Source organism: Urocampus carinirostris, chromosome 3, assembly GCF_059441175.1.
Source record: "Urocampus carinirostris isolate Australia breed hairy pipefish chromosome 3, RoL_Ucar_1.0, whole genome shotgun sequence".
In the NCBI taxonomy this organism is placed as follows: domain Eukaryota; kingdom Metazoa; phylum Chordata; class Actinopteri; order Syngnathiformes; family Syngnathidae; genus Urocampus; species Urocampus carinirostris.
In genome coordinates this window covers 1,942,395-1,961,036 of record NC_142351.1, presented here as the reverse complement: position 1 = coordinate 1,961,036, position 18,642 = coordinate 1,942,395, and the positions used below count along the sequence as shown (strand labels likewise).

The 18,642-nt window shown below is 46.2% G+C and overlaps 2 protein-coding genes across 4 annotated transcripts in view; one reads left to right on the top strand and one right to left on the bottom strand.

Moving 5' to 3' along the window:
- Positions 1-18,642, bottom strand: part of LOC148368257 (uncharacterized) — a 541,253-nt gene that overhangs the window by 137,518 nt on the left and 385,093 nt on the right. The gene's annotated exons all lie outside the window — the stretch shown is intronic.
- LOC148368268 (zinc finger protein 385A-like) overlaps positions 1-18,642 on the top strand; it is an 85,637-nt gene that overhangs the window by 54,547 nt on the left and 12,448 nt on the right. For all 3 annotated transcript variants that reach the window (XM_088330246.1, XM_088330247.1, XM_088330248.1), the window contains 2 exons: positions 1,481-1,591; positions 9,672-9,828. In XM_088330246.1, the coding sequence (XP_088186372.1) occupies positions 1,481-1,591; positions 9,672-9,828 (268 nt within the window). The remainder of the gene's footprint in view (positions 1-1,480; positions 1,592-9,671; positions 9,829-18,642) is intronic.

Here is an 18,642-nt window from a genome sequence, read left to right as displayed (position 1 = left end):
TCATTGCCGTTTTGCAATTATTTTCAGTCAATTCAGTATTTTTTTGCACGTTTATTTCACGTTTTGTTCAGTTAGAGTAAGTTACAATTAGTTGGTGTGCCTTTATTATATTTCATGTTCCAATCATCATGGTACTTTTGTTATTCTGTCCACCTGTTGGAATGTTTCTTGTGTCACCTTTATGTCATGTTTTGTTCTGTTAGACCTTTTTGGTACATTATGGAGTTGTTCTATCCACCCATAATTATGTTCCCTGCGTCCGCTTCGTGTGTTTTCAGTTAGAACTTGTTGGTATTCCAATATGTCCCGTGTTGTCTTTTTTTCATGTTTTGTTCGGAGAGTTAGTTTGCATTCCATATGCTCTAAAGCGCTCTGCTTTTGTGGGGTCAAATTGGGTACTGCAGCTCCCAAACACGGACCTCTCCAAGCAGCACAATCCAATCTAAAATGTGTTTATTTAGAAAAAACAGAAGCCCGGCCCGACCTGAACGTAGTGATTGACCTTTCAGGCCCGACCGTGCGCTCATATGTCACTTATAGGTTCCGAAGCGGCTTAGCCGGTTTCTGTGAAAATGTAGAGTTGTTCTTTCGGCATCGTATGTTTCAAGGTGTCAAGACATCCCTAATAAAAAACAAAAAATCCAGAAACATCTGCTTCTGTGGGGTCAAATTGAGTACTGCGGCTCCACGGACCACTCCAAGCAGCCCAATCCAATCTAAAATGTATTTATTGAGAAAAAACCTGAACCCGAACGTAATGATTGACCTTTCAGGCCCGACCGTGCGCTTATATGTCACTTATAGGTTCCGAAGCGGCTTAGCCGGTTTCTGTGAAAATGTAGAGTTGTTCTTTCGGCATCGTATGTTTCAAGGTGTCAAGACATCCCTAATAAAAAACAAAAAATCCAGAAACATCTGCTTCTGTGGGGTCAAATTGAGTACTGCGGCTCCACGGACCACTCCAAGCAGCCCAATCCAATCTAAAATGTATTTATTGAGAAAAAACCTGAACCCGAACGTAATGATTGACCTTTCAGGCCCGACCGTGCGCTTATATGTCACTTATAGGTTCCGAAGCGGCTTAGCCGGTTTCTGTGAAAATGTAGAGTTGTACTTTCGGCATCGTATGTTTCAAGGTGTCAAGACATCCCTAATAAAAAACAACAAAATCCAGAAACATCTGCTTCTGTGGGGTCAAATGGAGTACTGCGGCTCCACGGACCACTCCAAGCAGCACAATCCAATCTAAAATGTATTTATTTAGAAAAAACCTGAACCCGAACGTAATGATTGACCTTTCAGGCCCGACCTCCACGGACCTCTCCAAGCAGCCCAATCCAATCTAAAAAGTATTTATTGAGAAAAAACTCGAACCCGAACGTAATGATTGACCTTTCAGGCCTGATGTTAGCAGTTTCCTGGTCTTTTCGTAACGTAGGAAGATGCAAAGACTTGAATTTCTGTCCTTTTCCCTCATCAGATGGACCCGGTCCAGAAGGCCGTGATCCAGCACACCTTCGGACTTCCGCCCATCAAGACCAAACGGCCCGTCATTTCCTGCGACGTCTGCCAGATCCGCTTCAATTCCGAGGTAGGAATTCTGTTCCGGCTGCCCGGCTTCTGACCCCGAAAGGAATTCCCTTTGTTTCAAAGTAGCGTCGCATCAAAGGAAGCCATAAAAGCTAACCTCAACGTCCGCCACCCGGGCTAAAGATAACTTGTAGCAGATTTTTTTTCTTTAGTTTTTTTTACCGGAGCCGATTGACGACGTTTTTATGGCGATCCGAGCAGGAACATCTGCCCCATGAAAGACAATGGGCGTTTTAGTGGCGCGCCATTGAACCCGGTCCAAGCGTTTTTAATAGGGCTTTGTTCCATCCAGGACCCCAAAGACAACAAACACTCAAATGCAGCACTCACACTCTCTCCCCGATTGGCCGCTCTCCCGAAATTTTATTGAGAAAATTTTATGACCCGGTTATCGTTTCCCGAGCGGTATCGCGCGCCCAATGAAATCAAATCCAATTTATATGTAGAGCGTTTTGTAAAAACATTTAGCACACAGAAAGACAATAAAATCCCCTAGTAAGACAAATCAAATAGGATTTATGGCAAGGCAGCAGCACGTCGGCGCAGTGTGGTGTTTGCATGTTCTCCCCGTGCTTGCGAGGGTTTCCTCCTACATTCCAAAAACATGCAAATCAGGTTGATTGGCCTAACAAAAATCATCCCTAGGTGTGAATGAGAGAGCGAGTTGTCTGTGTCTGTGTCCCCTACCCACTGCCCAAAGATAGCTGGGATGGGCTCCAGCACCCCCGTGACCCTACTGAGGATAAGCCGTGCAGATAATGGATGAATGGATGGTATGAATAAACAGGGCAGCACGGCGGTGCAGTGGTTAGCGCGTGTGCGGCACAGTTCTGAGGTCGTGAGATCGAAACTCCTGTGTGGAGTTTTCATGTTCTCCCCATTCTTGTGTAGGTTTCCTCCGGGCACTCTGGTTTCCTCCCACCTTCCAAAAACATGCGTGTCAGGTTGATTGGCTTAACCGAAATCTCCCTAGGTGTGAATGAGAGCGCGAGTTGTCTGTGTCTGTGTCCCCTGCCCACTGCCCAAAGATAGCTGGGATGGGCTCCAGCACCCCCGTGACCCTACTGAAGATAAGCCGTGTAGATAATGGATGGATGGATGGTATGAATAAACAGGGCAGCACGGCGGCGCAGTGGTTAGCGCGTGTGCGGCACAGTTCTGAGGTCGTGAGATCGAACCTTACGGTGTGGAGTTTGCACGTTCTCCCCATGCTTGTGTAGGTTTCCTCCGGGCACTCTGGTTTCCTCCCACCTTTCAAAAACATGCGTGTCAAGTTGATTGGCTTAACCGAAATCTCCCCGGGTGTGAATGAGCGAGTGAATTGTCTGTCCCCTGCCCACTGTCCGAAGACAGCTGATATGGGCTCCAGCACCCCCGTGACCCTAAGGAGCACACACTCCATCTGTTGATCGTCGGTCGCGGGAGTACAAAAGGCGACTCACGGGACAGCGTTTAAGTAGTCACAGGGAGCAATCTGTCAACGCGTTTCAGCTGCTGTCCATGGGCGGGGCCAATTGGGCGCCCTGGCAACCGTGACAGTCAGAACATGTGAACTGAATACTATGCTTTAATTCAAGCATGACTGACTAAGTAATCTAATAACATTTCGGTGTGAGAATACAAAGGAACAAGCCAGTCAGAGGGGTGGGAGGTGACCTGAAGACTCGCAATTCAGTTTGAAAGAAGCCAGCGAGCGTACAAGAGACTCACCCTTGAGGGTTCCTCACTGCTTGACTGCTGAGGACATCAAGACTGGGCCTTCACCTTCATTGAAATAGCACCACGTCTGCAATTTAAAAAAAACATAATATTATTAGGAATGATATACTCTATATGTTATTATTTCAATAGTCGTCTTGGAACGTACTGTATACGTAGGTGAATTCAATTGCACAAATTAAACATGCTTGACACTATGGAATGAAATAGTCCTGCAGAATATTTTCTATTAAACAATAAATGTCCACTGTAGTTTGACTTTCCTTGTATGATGGTGTTGTATTCCATCAAAGATTCTCATGACGTAGATCGCAATCTACCGGTGGATCACTCGGGTCGTGCGGGTAGATCGCAGGAAAGTGTTCAGTGCATTGTATTGGATGGGACACGTTGCAATCTCGCGGTCCATTGCTGCATTCCAACATACGCAGAAATGTTTCTTAGCAGCAGTAGCAAATTGGAGAACTGTAAATTAGTTTTGGTATTATTTTAAGTATTTAATGATTAATAGTCCAAATGATTTTTTTTTCCGATAAATCAAACCGAACTACGGCGGAACGCGGATACGTATTTCTTTCAAATGGAGTCGTGGTCTTTACTATTGTAGCTGATATTTTGACGCGGATTCAATGTATTTGCTTCATTTAAGCCGGACTGTAATGTCCGTCTTTGTGGTGGCGATATCATTTTATAAATAGCTAGCGTGCTGAAAAGGTTTGAGTAGGTTGATAGATGTCTTTTATTTTGAGCCGGCGAGAGCCTCCCCCGACCGCTAAATAGATCTCCTTCTGATCTTCTGAGCCGGCTCTCCGACACGTTTGAGCTCGGGTGGGTCGGCGGGGGGGCTAGGGGGAGATGAACTGCTTGAAAAATGAGGGTCGGACTAGTAGATTAAACAGAGAGAGAGAGAGAGAGAGAGAGAGAGAGAGAGAGAGAGAGAGAGAGAGAGAGAGAGAGAGAGAGAGAGAGAGAGAGAGAGAGAGTGAGAGAGAGAGTGTGAGAGAGAGAGAGAGAGAGAGTGTGAGAGAGAGAGAGAGTGAGAGAGTGAGAGTAAGAGAGAGAGTGAGAGAGTGAGAGTAAGAGAGAGAGTAAGAGAGAGAGAGTGAGAGAGTGAGAGAGAGAGTGAGAGAGAGAGTGAGAGAGTGAGAGAGTGAGAGAGAGAAAGAGTGAGAGTGAGAGAGTGAGAGAGAGAAAGAGTGAGAGAGAGAAAGAGTGAGAGTGAGAGAGTGAGAGAGAGAAAGAGAGAGAGAAAAGTGAACAAGACTTCTAACCTCCCTTTGTCCCTCACAACGTCTCCTGTTCTGGTTTACGACTCGTTTCCGACCCCGACCACGTTTTTGCTGTCCTGGCTATCGACCTGTTTTTCTGCCCCTGACACCGCCATAGCTCGCGACAGAAGATCCACTTCCGTGTTCGGATCACAATCCGAGTACGAGAGCGACTTGCTTCCCGTGTCGAGCGAAGCCCTTCCTCTTTCCTTCAATAGAACTTGTGGTAGACGTTATGCAATTGGGTTCTGTTTCCTTGACAAGGCAAGTCTTTTTCGACCCTGACTCTTGCCTGTCCTGTTTTTGCTCCCGTTTGTCTTTGACTACGACCCGTTTTGATCCCGACCACGTCTGCTCTCCCATCCCTACTTGCCACCCATTTTTGATCCCGACCACGTCTGCTCTTCCGTCCCGACTCACGACCCGTTTCTGACCCCGACCAGGTTTTTGCTCTCCTATCCGGGCTATCGACCTGGTTTCCTCTTTCTTTGAATAAAAGTGTGAGAAACGTTACGCGATTGGGTTTCCCCGTGTGCCGGTCGTGACAATAACGAGACAGACGACGTGATTTCATTGGAGTCTGAAAATGAAGTCAATGACACTTGATTAGACGTTTACTGGCTGCAAAAAGCAGGATTCCAAAATAAATGTCAGGACGATTATTTCCTCATCTGTTTTAATGAAGATGGTGATGAGGTTTTTTTGGGAGAATGATTCATGGCTTGGAATAAGGACGTCATTCTCATAAATAACAACGAAAACCTCAATATCTGTCAAGAACCAGAACACGATCAGGACCCAAACGCGTGACGTTCTCACGCAAGCTTTTATTTTAAGGGAAATGGGGAGTCATGCGCGTTTGGTAGCCGGTCTGGCGTGGAAAGACCGGAAGCCAGAGACCGACGAGATCGATAACGAATCGGGATAACGAAAATAAACAGGAAAAACTAGACTAGAACAAAAACTGGAGAAAATAACAAACAGGACAAAAACAGACGGAAACAAAACTGGAACCCGAAATAAAACAGGACAAACATAAACAGGAACAATACTAGAGATATCACAGGAAAACAGGACCGAGTCAGAACCCACGTCTTGTGGGGCAAAAGTTCGTTTGGCAGAAAATAATAAACAGGACAAAAACAGATGCAAACAAAACTGGAACCCAAAATTAAACAGGACAAACATAAACGGGAACAATACCGGACTGGAGATATCACAGGAAAACAGGACAGAGTCAGAACCCACGCCTTGTGGGGCAGAAGTTCGTTTGGCAGAAAATAATAAACAGGACAAAAACAGATGGAAACAAAACTGGAACCCGAAATAAAACAGGACAAACATAAACGGGAACAATACTGGACTTGAGATATCACAGGAAAACAGGTCCGAGTCAGAACCCACGTCCTGTGGGGCAGAAGTTCGTTTGGCAGAAAATAATAAACAGGACAAAAACAGACGGAAACAAACTGGAACCCGAAATTAAACAGGAACAATACTGGAGATATCACAGGAAAACAGGACCGAGTCACAACCCATGTCTTGTGGGGCAGACAACTGAAGCAAGAAAGCGCTGAGCTTTATTGAGACAGAAAGCCAATCCCTCAATGAGCCGCAGCTGGTGCCAAAAGGGCGGGGCCATTTGGGCGCCATGGCAACTGTGACACAAATTTATTATAATTCATGACAAAGGTGCAAAATTGGCTTACGCACGTCGAAAGACGTGGTGTCGGAACCGGCTCTTCCTCGTCGCATTTCTGGTCGGCTTCTTTGGCCTTACATGTCACAGTTGCCATGGCGCTCAATTGGCCCCGCCCATGGACACCAGCTGAAGCTCGTTGACAGATTGCTCCCCGTGACTACTTAAACGCTGTCCTGTCAGTAGCCTTTTGTCGGTACGTCTGAGAATCTCCGTTTTTCCTGCGTTTTTGCTCCCGATTTGTTCTTGTCCCTCTCGTTCTATCTGATTTTGACTTTTTCCGTTCCCGACACCGCCATCGCTAGTCCCACTGAGCAACCTCCTCCCTGCGACCAACGATCTCCGGATCGAGTGTGCGCTCCTTTCTCCTTTCTCCAATAAAACTGTGAGTGACGTTACGCGAGTGGGTTCTGCTTCCTGTTTCCTGTTCTGGTCCAGACATTACGAGTTGAGGGCGTGGAAATGACTTCATGCGAATTGAAATTAGAAGTGTCACGTTCAGAGTCCGTGTCAGATTTATCGCTCGCTACTGACATCTGTGCTCGACTTCTTTGGCCTTACTTGGAGGAGACCGAACATGAATCATAGACCGCCTGCTGCGTTGGATCGATTAGTCATGCCTGGAGTTCAAGGTGTAGACATTATGCCTAAAATTGAAAATGGGAATGTTGTTTTAGAAAATAGATTTATTAGAAATCACTATGATTATACAACTTTCACTTCTGTCACGGTTGCCAAGGCGCCCAATTGGCCCCGCCCGGGTGGCGCCAGCTGCGGCTTGTTGACAGATTGGCTCCTTGTCAGTATTTCAACTGTCCTGTCAGTCCTCTTTTGTCGGTCTGTCTGCGAATCTCTGTTTTTACACGGCAAGCCCTTTTTCACCTGTCCTGTTTTTTCCCGGTACGATCTGTTTGATCCCGACCACGTCTGTTTTCCCATTTTGTTTAACATTCCATTTAATGATATCGACCACGTTTTTTGCTCTTCCACCCTGGCGACCCGTTTTGTCCTTTCCCGACACCGTTTTCGTCCACCACAGAAGTCCCACTTCCGCATCTGAGCAACCTACTCCCCGCGACCAGCGATCTCCGGATCCTGGGTGCTATCCTTTCCCTTCTAAATAAAACTATGAGAAACGTTACGCGAGTGGGTCCTGTCTCTGTCCTGGTCCTGACAACAGATATGACCCTTCCTCGCCACACAATTTTAACATTTGTGGTCATTTACTTAGGTCAGGACCAGAACGGAAACAGGACCCAATTGCGTTACGTTTCTCAGTTTTATTGGAAGAAAGGAAAGGCTTGCACTTACAATGAAACAGGACCCAATCGCGTAACGTTACTCACAGTTTTATAGAAAAGAAGGGAAAGGAGCGCAAACACGATCCAGAGATCGCTGGTCGCGGGAGTAGGTTGCTCAGACGCGGATGTGGTATTTCCATGGCGAACGATGGCGGGGTCGGGGACGGAAAAACAGGTCGACAGCTGGGACTGGAGAGCAAAAACGTGGTCGGGTCAGAACAGGTCGTTAGCCGGGACGGGAGAGCAGACGAGGTAGGGATTGAAAACGGGTCATAAATCTGGACGGGAGGGCAGACGTGGTCGGGATCGAAAACGGGTCATAAGTCGGGACGGGGGAGCAGACGTGGTCGAAATTAACAAAGGTTGTAGCCGGAGACAGACAGGAGCAAAAACGGATTGTGATATGAACACTGAGGTGGATCTTCCTTATCGAGCGATGGCGGTGTCAGGGACGGAAAAACAGGTCGATAGCCGGGACAGGAGAGCAAAATACATGTTCAGGATCGGAAATAAATCGAAAGCCAGGACAGGAGAGCCGACGTGTTCAAAATCAACACAGGTTGTAGCCAAAGACAGACGGGAGCAAAAACGGATTTGGATATGAACACTGAAGTGGATCTTCCTTATCAAGAGATGGCGGTGTCAGGGACGGAAAAACAGGTTGATAGGAGAGCAAAAACCAGGATCGGAAACAAAAGTTGAAAGTCAGGAGAGGAGAGCAGACGTGGTCAGGATCGAAAACGGGTCATAAATCAGGACGGGAGAGCAGACTTGGTCAAGATCAACACCGGTCGTAGCCGGAGACAGGCAAGAGCAAAAAAAGCTTGTGATCCGAACATAGAAGTGGATCTTCCGTAGCGAGCGATGGCGGTGTCAGGGATGGAAAAACTGGTCAATAGCTGGGACTGGAGAGCAAAAATGTGGTCAGGGTCAGAAATGGGTCGGTTGCCGGGATGGGAGAGCAGACAATGTCGGGAACGAAAACGGGTCATAAATCAGGATGGGAGAGCAGACTTGGTCAAGATCAACATCGGTCGTAGCCGGAGACAGGCAAGAGCAAAAAAAGCTTGTGATCCGAACATAGAAGTGGATCTTCCGTAGTGAACGATGGCGGTGTCAGGGACGGAAAAACTGGTCAATAGCTGGGACTGGAGAGCAAAAACGTGGTCAGGGTCAGAAACGGGTCATAAGCCGGGATGGGAGGGCAGACAATGTCGGGAACGAAAACGGGTCATAAATCAGGACGGGAGAGCAGACTTGGTCAAGAACAACACGGGTTGTAGCCAGAGACAGACAAGAGCAAAAACGGATTGTGATCCGAACATAGAAGTGGATCTTCCGTAGCGAGCGATGGCGGTGTCAGGGATGGAAAAACTGGTCGGTAGCTGCGACTGGTAGAGCAAAGTGTGATCTGGGTCAGACACGAGTCGTAAGCCAGAACAGGAGAGTAGACGTAGCCGGGGACAAAAAGAGGTTGTAAGCCTGGTCGGGATATCAGAAGTGGTCAGGATCAAAACAGGTCGTAGCCGGAGACAGACGACGCAAAAATGAGACAGGCAAGAGTCAGTGTCGAAAAAGGCTTGCCTTGCATAAACAGAGGTTCGCAGACGGACTGACAACGGGAGAGTGACAGGACTGGGTTTAAATAGTGACAGGGAGCCAATCAGAGTCCGAGGCAGTCGGTGATTCACATGGGTAATCATGACAACTTTGGTCTTAGACTATCATGAAGCATAATGTAGCTGTTACGTTAGATCGATTAGTCATGCCTGGAGTTGATGGTGTGGTAAAGACCTGAGAAATTGAAAATAAGAGGTGGTGCCCGATCTGGCCTTGGCTACTCATTTTGCGCTTGACTTTTTCGGCCTCACTCGGTAGAGACTGAACGTGACTCATTTTTCGATTAGTCACGCCTGGAGATCAGGGAGTGGAAATGACGTATGAAACTGAAACTGTCAGTGTTATTTTCGAGTCTTGGGAGCGGTGATGTGGTTTTCCTAAGACCTGAGCTCCCTTGCCAACTTGTTCCAAAATCAAATGTATTTATAGTTCCTGTGAGAATCCCGAACTAAACCTGGTTTTGTTCCCGTCTAGAACCAAGCGGAGGCCCACTACAAAGGCAACCGTCACGCCAGGAGAGTCAAAGGCATCGAGACCTCAAAGAGTCGCGGCCGAGACGGTGGCGACAAGACCGGTGGCCTCGACCCCCCCGTCGCCTCTCCGGCCCCCGAGGGCCACGACTGCAAACAAGGTAAGGTATATAGTCTGAAATCAGAAGACCTGCGATACCACACTTAATGCGTAACGGGTGACATGTTTTTGTCACGGTTGCCATGGTGCCCAATTGGCCCCGCCCGTGTGGCACCAGCTGCGGCTGGTTGACGGATTGCCTTCCCTGCTATTTCAACCCAGTCCTGTCTTTCTCCTTTTGTCAGTCTGTCTGCGAACCTCTGTTGATACAAGGCAAGCCTTTTTTGACCCTGACTTTCGCCTGTCCCGTTTTTGCCGCCGTTTGTGTCCAGCTACGTCCTGTTTTGATCCCGACCACGCCTACTCTCCCGTCCCGACTTGCGACCCGTTTTTGATCCCGACCACGTCTGCAAATCTCCGTGTATACTAGGCAAGCCTTTTTCGACCCTGACTCCCACCTGTCCCGTTTTTGCCGCCTTTTGTCTCCGGCTATGACCTTATTTGATCCCGACCACACCTACTCTCCCGTCCCGACTTGCGACCCATTTTTGATCCCAACCACGTCTGCAAATCTCCATGTATACTAGGCTAGCCTTATTTGACCCTGACTCCCGCCTGTCCCGTTTGTGCTTCCCTTTGTCTCTGGCTACGACCTGTTTTTGTTCCCGACCACACCTACTCTCCCGTCCCGACTTGCGACCCATTTTTGATCCCAACCACGTCTGCAAATCTCCGTGTATACTAGGCTAGCCTTATTTGACCCTGGCTCCCGCCTGTCCCGTTTTTGCCGTCGTTTGTCTCCAGCTACGACCTATTTTGATCCCGATCACGTCTGCAAATCTCAGTGTATACTAGGCAAGCCTTTTTCGAATTTGACTCCCGCCTGTCCTGTTTATGGCCCCGTTTGTCTCCGGCTACAACCTGTTTTGATCCCGACCACGCCTACTCTCCCGTCCCGACTTGCGATCCGTTTATGATCCCAACCACGTCTGCTCTCCCGTCCCGGCTTACGACCCCTTTCTTACCCCGACCGCATTTTGCTCTCCAGTCCCAGCTACCGACCAGTTTTTCCGTCCCTGACACCACCATCGCTCGCTATGGAAGATCCACTTCCTGGTTCGGATCACAATCTGAGTACGAGAGCGATTTGCTTCCCGCTTCCAGCGAACACCGAATAGTGGGTCCTGTTTCTGTTCTGGTCTTCACAGTTTTTATCAATTGCATGACAGAAAATAAAGAATTGGAAGACAATTGTCTCATTTTCAGAGTCAGTTCTTAGAAGTCGACAGCGTCCCGGAGCGTCCCGGTCTCCCGGCTTTTCTCCGAATGCGGGCTCAACTTAGGTGGTCGGGATCAAAAACGGGTCGCAAGTCGGGACGGGCTCATCTTTGTGTTTGAAACTTTAATCCTGAGCTTTGTTGTCTCCCGCTTCGTCTTTGCTGTCATTTCCATGACCCGGTTCTGTTACCGATCGCTGACACTTAGGTGGATTCTTGTCGCCCGAACCTTTCTGTATTAGTCCCAAACTTTATCTTCAGATCATAAGCTTTTTTGGTTTCAGTTCCATGTTTGGTTGTCGTTTCTGGTTTCTCGCTTGCTTTGTGCCTCCTTGTCCACTTGTTACTTTGATCCTAGTTTTGTTCTTACATGCCATCCCTTGTTTTGAGCGCCCCGGTTTCCAGTGCCTGCCTCCCCCACATGGGTCCATCCTCCAAAACCGAAACACTTGGGGGTTCTGCACAAAGACAAGAGAAAGGATTAAGCCAGGAGATGTTTGTTGTTTTGGCTGAATTTCACTGCGATTAGATTGTCATGGTTGCCATGGCGCCCAATTGGCCCCTCCCGTGTGGCACCAGCTGCGACTTGTTGACAGATTGGCTTTCTGTCTATTTAAGCTCAGTGCTCTCATTTTTCACTTGTCAGTCTCTCAATGAACTTCTGCTCCGCAAGACGTGGGTTCTAACTCGTTCCTGTTCCTGATGTTGGTATTGTTCCCGTTTATTTTGTCCTGTTTAATTTCAATTTCCATTTTTTTCCGTCTATTTTTGTCCTGTTTTTTCCTCTAGTTTTCGTTCCCGTCTAGTTTCTCCTGTTACTTTTTGATATCCTGTTTCATTATCGATCCTGTCTGTCCCGCCCTGTCCGGTATCGACCCTATCCGTCAGATATCAACTCGGGCAATTGGTATCGATCTCGTCAGCCAGAGGGCTGCCTCACGAGCACGACTCCCCATTTCCCGTAAAATAAAGGCTTGTGTGAGTAACGTCACGCGTTTGGGTCCTGATCCTGTTCTGGTTCATGACTTGATCACCCTTGGAGATGACCGTCTCGTTAAGAAGTATAGATTCTCGGGGGAAGACCTGGCTCTTTTATGCCAAAAATCCATTACCAAGCAGTTCTTTCTTAGTCTCCCTTTCTTCAAGCGAGGGACGAGCTGCTTTTTCGAGGTCTCAGCCCGGTTTGGTGGGACACCCTCGACGCTAGTTTTTTGCGGATTTTCCCGGATTTCTGGATTCGATCCCCATAAACTCGGAAGTGTCTTTGACCCTCTTTTGTGAAGACGGAATTCGAGAGCGTCCAAGACGAGCAGCAGGTCCCTTTCAGTTGCACTTCATCCGTCAAAGGGATTTCAATCGGAGCCAAAAAAAATGCTGGCGGCACAAAACAGAAACATGTGAAAGAATTTTAAAGATGGCTTCCTGTTTGGGTGCGTGTCGGTGGATACGTGGGTGCTTTTCGTGACTGTTGTTTCACTCGTTCCAGAAAAAAATCTCTTTCCCGTTGACAGAAAACATGCTGATTGATTCCAAGTTTAATGATATTAAGTTCAAGATTTTATCTTGTAAAAAAAGACATTTTTGTCAGGACCCGAGCGGAAACAGGCGATGGCAGTGTCGGGAACGGAAAAAAACGGGTCAGTCACCGGGATAAAAGAGCAAAAACGTGGTCGGGATCGGAAACGAGTCGAAAGCCAGGAGAGAAGAGTAGATGTGGTCGAGATCAAAAACAGGTCGTAGTTCAGGACGGGAGAGCAGGCGTGGGCAAGATCGAAACAGATCGTAGCGGGAGACAAACGGGAGCAAAAACATGGGATAGGCAAAAAGGGGCTTGCCGTGTAAAAACAGATTCGCAGACGAACCGACAAAAGGGGACTGACAGGACAGAGTTGAAATACAGACAGGGAGCCAATCTGTCAACAAGCCGCAGCCGGCACCACACAGGCGGGGCCTATTGGGTGCCATGGCAACCATGACACATTTTATTCCAAAAAATAAGCAACAACAATCCGAAAGCTGGGTTGGCCACGGGCCCCAAAAGATTTTGTGTGTGATAGTGTGTGTCATGGGATCAAACCTTGCTGTGCGGAGTTTGTATGTTCTCCCCGTGCTTGCGTGGGTTTCCTCCGGGCACTCCCACGTTCCGAAAACATGCATTTCAGGTAAATTGGCCGGTCCGAATTGTCCCTAAGTGGGAATGGGCGAGCGAATTGTCTGTCTCTGTGTGGCAAGCCGTTGAGGGTGTCCCCTGCCCACTGCCCCAAGATAGCTGGGATGGGCTCCAGTACCCCCGCGACCCTACTGAGGATAAGCAGTGCAGATAATGGTTGGACGGATGCATGTTTTCAATAAACGTTTGAATTTTCACCAGTTTTTATACTCTAAAAAACAGCAAAGTCACACCAAGGAACTTTTTGGAAGTACAAACAAGTTTTACTGTGTTTTAGCAGAATCCTTGCTTGCTTAAAATACAAGGATTTTGTTTGTTTTCCAAAAAACGGGACCGTAACGTTAATTTTTATTCACGTTTCTTCAAGATGTTGTCTAGAACACAGATCCAATTTGTAGTAAAGGCGGTCACATTTTAGTGTCTTTGCTCGTTCCTCCCCCATTATTTGCTCATCGCCATGTTTTGGAGTAAACGGTTACAGATGTTTTCTTTTTTGCATAATGTTCTCTATCATCGCTTAAAATGGTAGCATTGCATTAGTTTACCAAAATTATATTTATTAGCATTAAACAAGAACTATTTTTCTTAAGTCACTGCAGATATATATACAGTGGCTTGCGAAAGTATTTGGACTTTGTGAGCTTTTGCCACATTTCTGTTAGGTTAACCCCAACGCGTGTAACAAAAACCTGCACTCAAAAAAGACACAGAGACGTGAATTTGACTTACTTGCAAGGAGAGATGACCATAGTCTGCCTATTGCAGTCTACTAGACACTCTGAAAAAGTCTATTTCGTCCTTGCCTTTTTATTGTATTTGGAACGCCCTCATTTACATGTTTCTTCTGCTAAAGGGAGGGAGAGTGACAAAAAACCAGTTTGATATCTGTTTTCACAACAACATCTTATCGTATCGACGCCTGTTTGGACTTACAACGTCTTGTTATCGTATCAACAATATGACTACTATTGATCTAGGCGAGAATGACACACTAAGCAAGAATAGAACACAGTATGCAACAGTAGAATAAATGATTTACAGTTTAAATCCATCAATTTCAGACCTCTAACAAAGATATAAAGCTGTAATATCTTGTCACACACTTTATTGGTTATTTTCAAACTTTTTTTACAAATAAAAAACAAAAAAGTGGGTGTACAAAATGATTCAGACCCTTTATTTTCAGTGCAATAAACTCTGTCCAGAAGTTCAGTAAGGATCTCTGAATGATTCAGTGTTGATCTAAATGACTAATGATAATAAATGGAATCCACTGGTGTGTTATCAAGTCTCTGTATAAATGCACCTGCTCTGGGAAAGTCTCAGAGGTCTGTTTAACACGCATAGAGCATCATGAAGAACGAGGAACACACCAGGCAGGTCCGAGATACTGTTGTGGAGAAGTTAAAAGCTGGATTTGGATACAAAAAGATTTCCCAAGCTTTAAACATCCCAAGGAGCACTGTGCATGCAATAATATTGAAACGAAAGGATTATCAGACCACTGCAAATCGACCAAGATCGGGCCGTCCCCCTTAACTTTCAGCTCATACAAGGAGAAAACTGATCCGAGATGTGGGCAAGAGGCCCATGATCACTGTGGATCAACTGCAGAGGTCTACAGCCGAGGTGGGAGAGTCTGTCTATAGGACAACAATCAGTCATATACTGCACAAATCTGGCCTTTATGGAAGAGTGGCAAGAAGGAAGCCATTTCTTAAAGATATCCATAAAAAGTGTTGTTTGAAGTTTGCCGCAAGCCACCCGGGAGACACACCAAGCATGTGGAAGAAGGTGTCCTGGTCAGAAGAAACCAAAATCGAACTTTTTGGCAACAATGCGAGACATTATGTGTGGCGTAAAGCAGCATAACTCATCCCCACTGTCAAACATGGTGGTGGCAGCATCATGGTTTGGGCCTGCTTTTCTTTAGCAGTGACAGGGAAGATGGATGGAGCCAAATACAGGATCACTCTGGAAGAAAATCTGACGGAGTCTGGAAAAAACCTGAGACTGGTCATCCATCAGGACAATGATCCAAAACATAAACCAAAAGCTGCAATGGACTGGTTCACCCAAAAAAAAACGTATCAAGGTGTTAGAATGGCAAAGTCCAGACCTCAATCAAATTGAGAATCTGTGGAAAGAACTGAAAACTACTGTTCCGTCCGACCTCACTGAGCTCCAGCTGTTTTGCGAGGAGGAATGGGCCAAAATATCCGTTTCTCCGTGTGCAAAACGGATAGAGACATATCCCATGCGACTTGCAGCTGTCATCGCAGCAAAAGGTGGCGCTACAAAGTATTAATTCAATTGAATCATTTTGCACACCCACCACACCCCCTTTTTGTTTTTTATTTGTTAAAAAAGTTGAAAATATCTAATAAAGTGTGTTCCATTTCACGATTATATTAGTAGTATATTAGTAGTTTTGCAAGCCACTGTATAAATATATATGAGCTGGGGGATTGCTTTATATGGCACAAGAAAATCTGTGTTTCTTTAAGTTTAGAACACATTGTTCCTTGTTCCTCCCCCACCGTTTAAAACGCTAGCATTGCATTTGTTTCTGACCCTATAGCCCTAGAATCAAAACATGTTTTCGAGTTCTCCAGAACAGGGTTCCGCTTTGTCTTCGCTCGTTCCTCCGCCAAAATTCGATCACGGCATGTTTTGCCTTTTCCAGTAAGCTATGTCGGATAGAATTACACATCCATTCCACGAGTAAACAAAAGAGATTTTCTTAAAAGACATTCTTCCAAATCCCGCAACTTTATTGACGCACTTAATGGTTTCGACGCATCACTTTCATTTCCTGCGGCCGATGGTACGACTACGAAGCATCTGGAATGTGTTTACTCTTCTTCTTTGACCTCCGCGTTCAACTCTGAAATCCGGTCCGCCTTTAATTGTTGATGTAGAACAAGTTGAGGCGCGAGAGCAAATCCCCGGTTAATCTCGATGACAGTGACCAAAGAGGACGCGGTGTTTACGTAGCTTAGCCCAGTTTAGCCTTTGGCTGACCTTCACCGCGGCCATCAGCTGTGCTCTGAGTTCGCTATGGCCGACGTTCCCGAGCTGTTATTTGCGGAAGGTTTCGGAGAATTTGGGATTTGCCGTCTCCTGCGATGACAAGGGGCGCTCTGGCGGATTCAAAGAAACAAACCTGCATTTCACAGCACCGGGGCCCGGATGGAGAACGCTCTCCAACCTGCGGATCTCTTCTTGCCTCTTGGGATCACGAGTAGACCAGCGTTTTCAGAGTGAAGGCTCCAGACCGGAACATAGGGGGGGAATTAAATATGTAAGATATGAGGGAGCAAGTCGTTGCATGATTTGGTATAATACCAACAGAACCTTTAAATCAAGCTTGGTAGCGTAACATTTTCTTTCAGATTTCCTGCATTTTTGTTCAAGAGATCTAGTTTCATCAGTCAACCAAGGCATGCGTCTTTTAGCTCCTGATTTAAGCCGTAGGGGCGCCACGGAATCCAGGACACTCGCCAGGGTAGCATGAAACCCATTCACGAGGGAGTCAATGGAGCCTTTATATAAAGGAAAGGACGCAACTGCTCCTGAAAGATGATCAGAGAGCTCAGAAACGATGTCAGACAGACAGACAATCAAATGTTGTGCTTAAAACACAGAGCTAATCCATCATTTTGCTTTAATAGTAAGCGTTTCAAAAACAATTTAATAAAGCAAATGTATTTTAAAACAAATACAAAGAAATAGGATATGTATATCTTTAGGAATGGAAAAAAAGGTCTGTGGAATGGGCCAAATTATTGACTCACTCCAAATAGTTGCCCACCCCTGCTCTAAGACATAACAAAGATTAGAATTTTGTTACTAGCCCCTAATGATGAAGATAATCACGATAGCCGTCTCTTTATCTGGGTAATGAAGGAACACGTCCGTCATTAGGAGAATGTCCAATCTTCATCTTATCTCCGGCGGATGAAGGCAAGGTATGACCCGCCATGTGCTACGGTGCCGCTCCTGTTTGCCCGGACACCGACGTCATGGCTTTAGCAGCCCTTTGGGTCATCTCTACCTTTTTTTAAACGGCACAGGGACTCGGACAAACACATTTCCTTGTTTCGTCTTTTGTACCCGAGGAGAAGGACGTTCGGGTGGTTTTTTACCAGCACATGGGATTTTGGAAGGACCCAAATGCAGGACACAAGGAGACATCAAAAGGGAATCAAGCCCCCAAAAATATTCACAATAGATCAGAGAGAGTGGACTTCTGAGGAGGGGACACCCGAAAACGGTCTTGGGGTGGCAAAAGTCTCGAAAAGGACATTTGGGAGTACCTTTAAGAAAACGACTGGTGAGGAAGATCTTGAGACAAGGACGGGACGAAGAAGGCGTGCCTTGGGAAGGTGGTCTTGAGTTGGCAAAAGTCTTGAAAAGAAGATTTTGGAGGACCTTCAACCGCTTAACATTCCGATGGGTCCAAACAAAGTCGTGTCTCGAGGACGTCATTCCAAAATATATCGGTCTGAAACAAGATACCTGGAAACTATAAAACCAGGATAGCTCACTCAAAAAGTGCTGGGAACTTCTACTCATGACATGATGTCCATTGAATCCAAGCGCTTCAAATTTTGACTCCAAGACACACCATAATGCCCACATATGAAAAAAAAATCCGCCTAAAGACATTCCTGCATTGTTTGAAGATCCTCATTGTATCTGTCTGTTTGGCTTCATGACTCCCTTTTAAAAATAACAGAATCATCAGATCATTTCCAATACTTCCGTTAGCCCCTGACCTTTTCATTGACACCGCTTTTGCCCAATCACGAGCTGTTTTTTTTCACAGTCCTTAGCCTGTGACAACCTGCGAGGGCCTGTATTGAAAAAAATGACATGAACTACTTTGGCTTCAAATACATTTAGCCCACTGTGACCGTTTCAAATGCGGATTAACACATTAGTTAGCCAATTAATTTCTCAACGTGATTTTACACAATTATGCAAGCTGTATTGAAATCAGCAAATAAACATAAGCAAATGTATCCCCAGTATCCATTTTCAGACCTGGGTATGACGCGCAGGTGAGCACAATGATAGATTGATTCCTAGAAAGAGAAGTCAAACATTTACAACTCTTTCACAATGTCTAAAAATTGGCCAAAGACAAATACACGAATGGAACGTTTTTAGTGCAATGAACTGGTCGTAGTAAAATGTGTAAAATGAATTTATATGTACATATAAGTACTGTAAATTCCGGACTATAGAGTGCACCTGATTATAAGCCGCACCCACCACATTTTAAGAGGAAAACCGATTTTGTACATACACAAGCCGCACCTGTATAAAAGCCGCACGCGCCCACATTTAAACATGTAACACAAACACAAAAATAACCCAAACCTGTCTTCAAGTCCCGCGATTGAAACTAAATGGCCTTCAT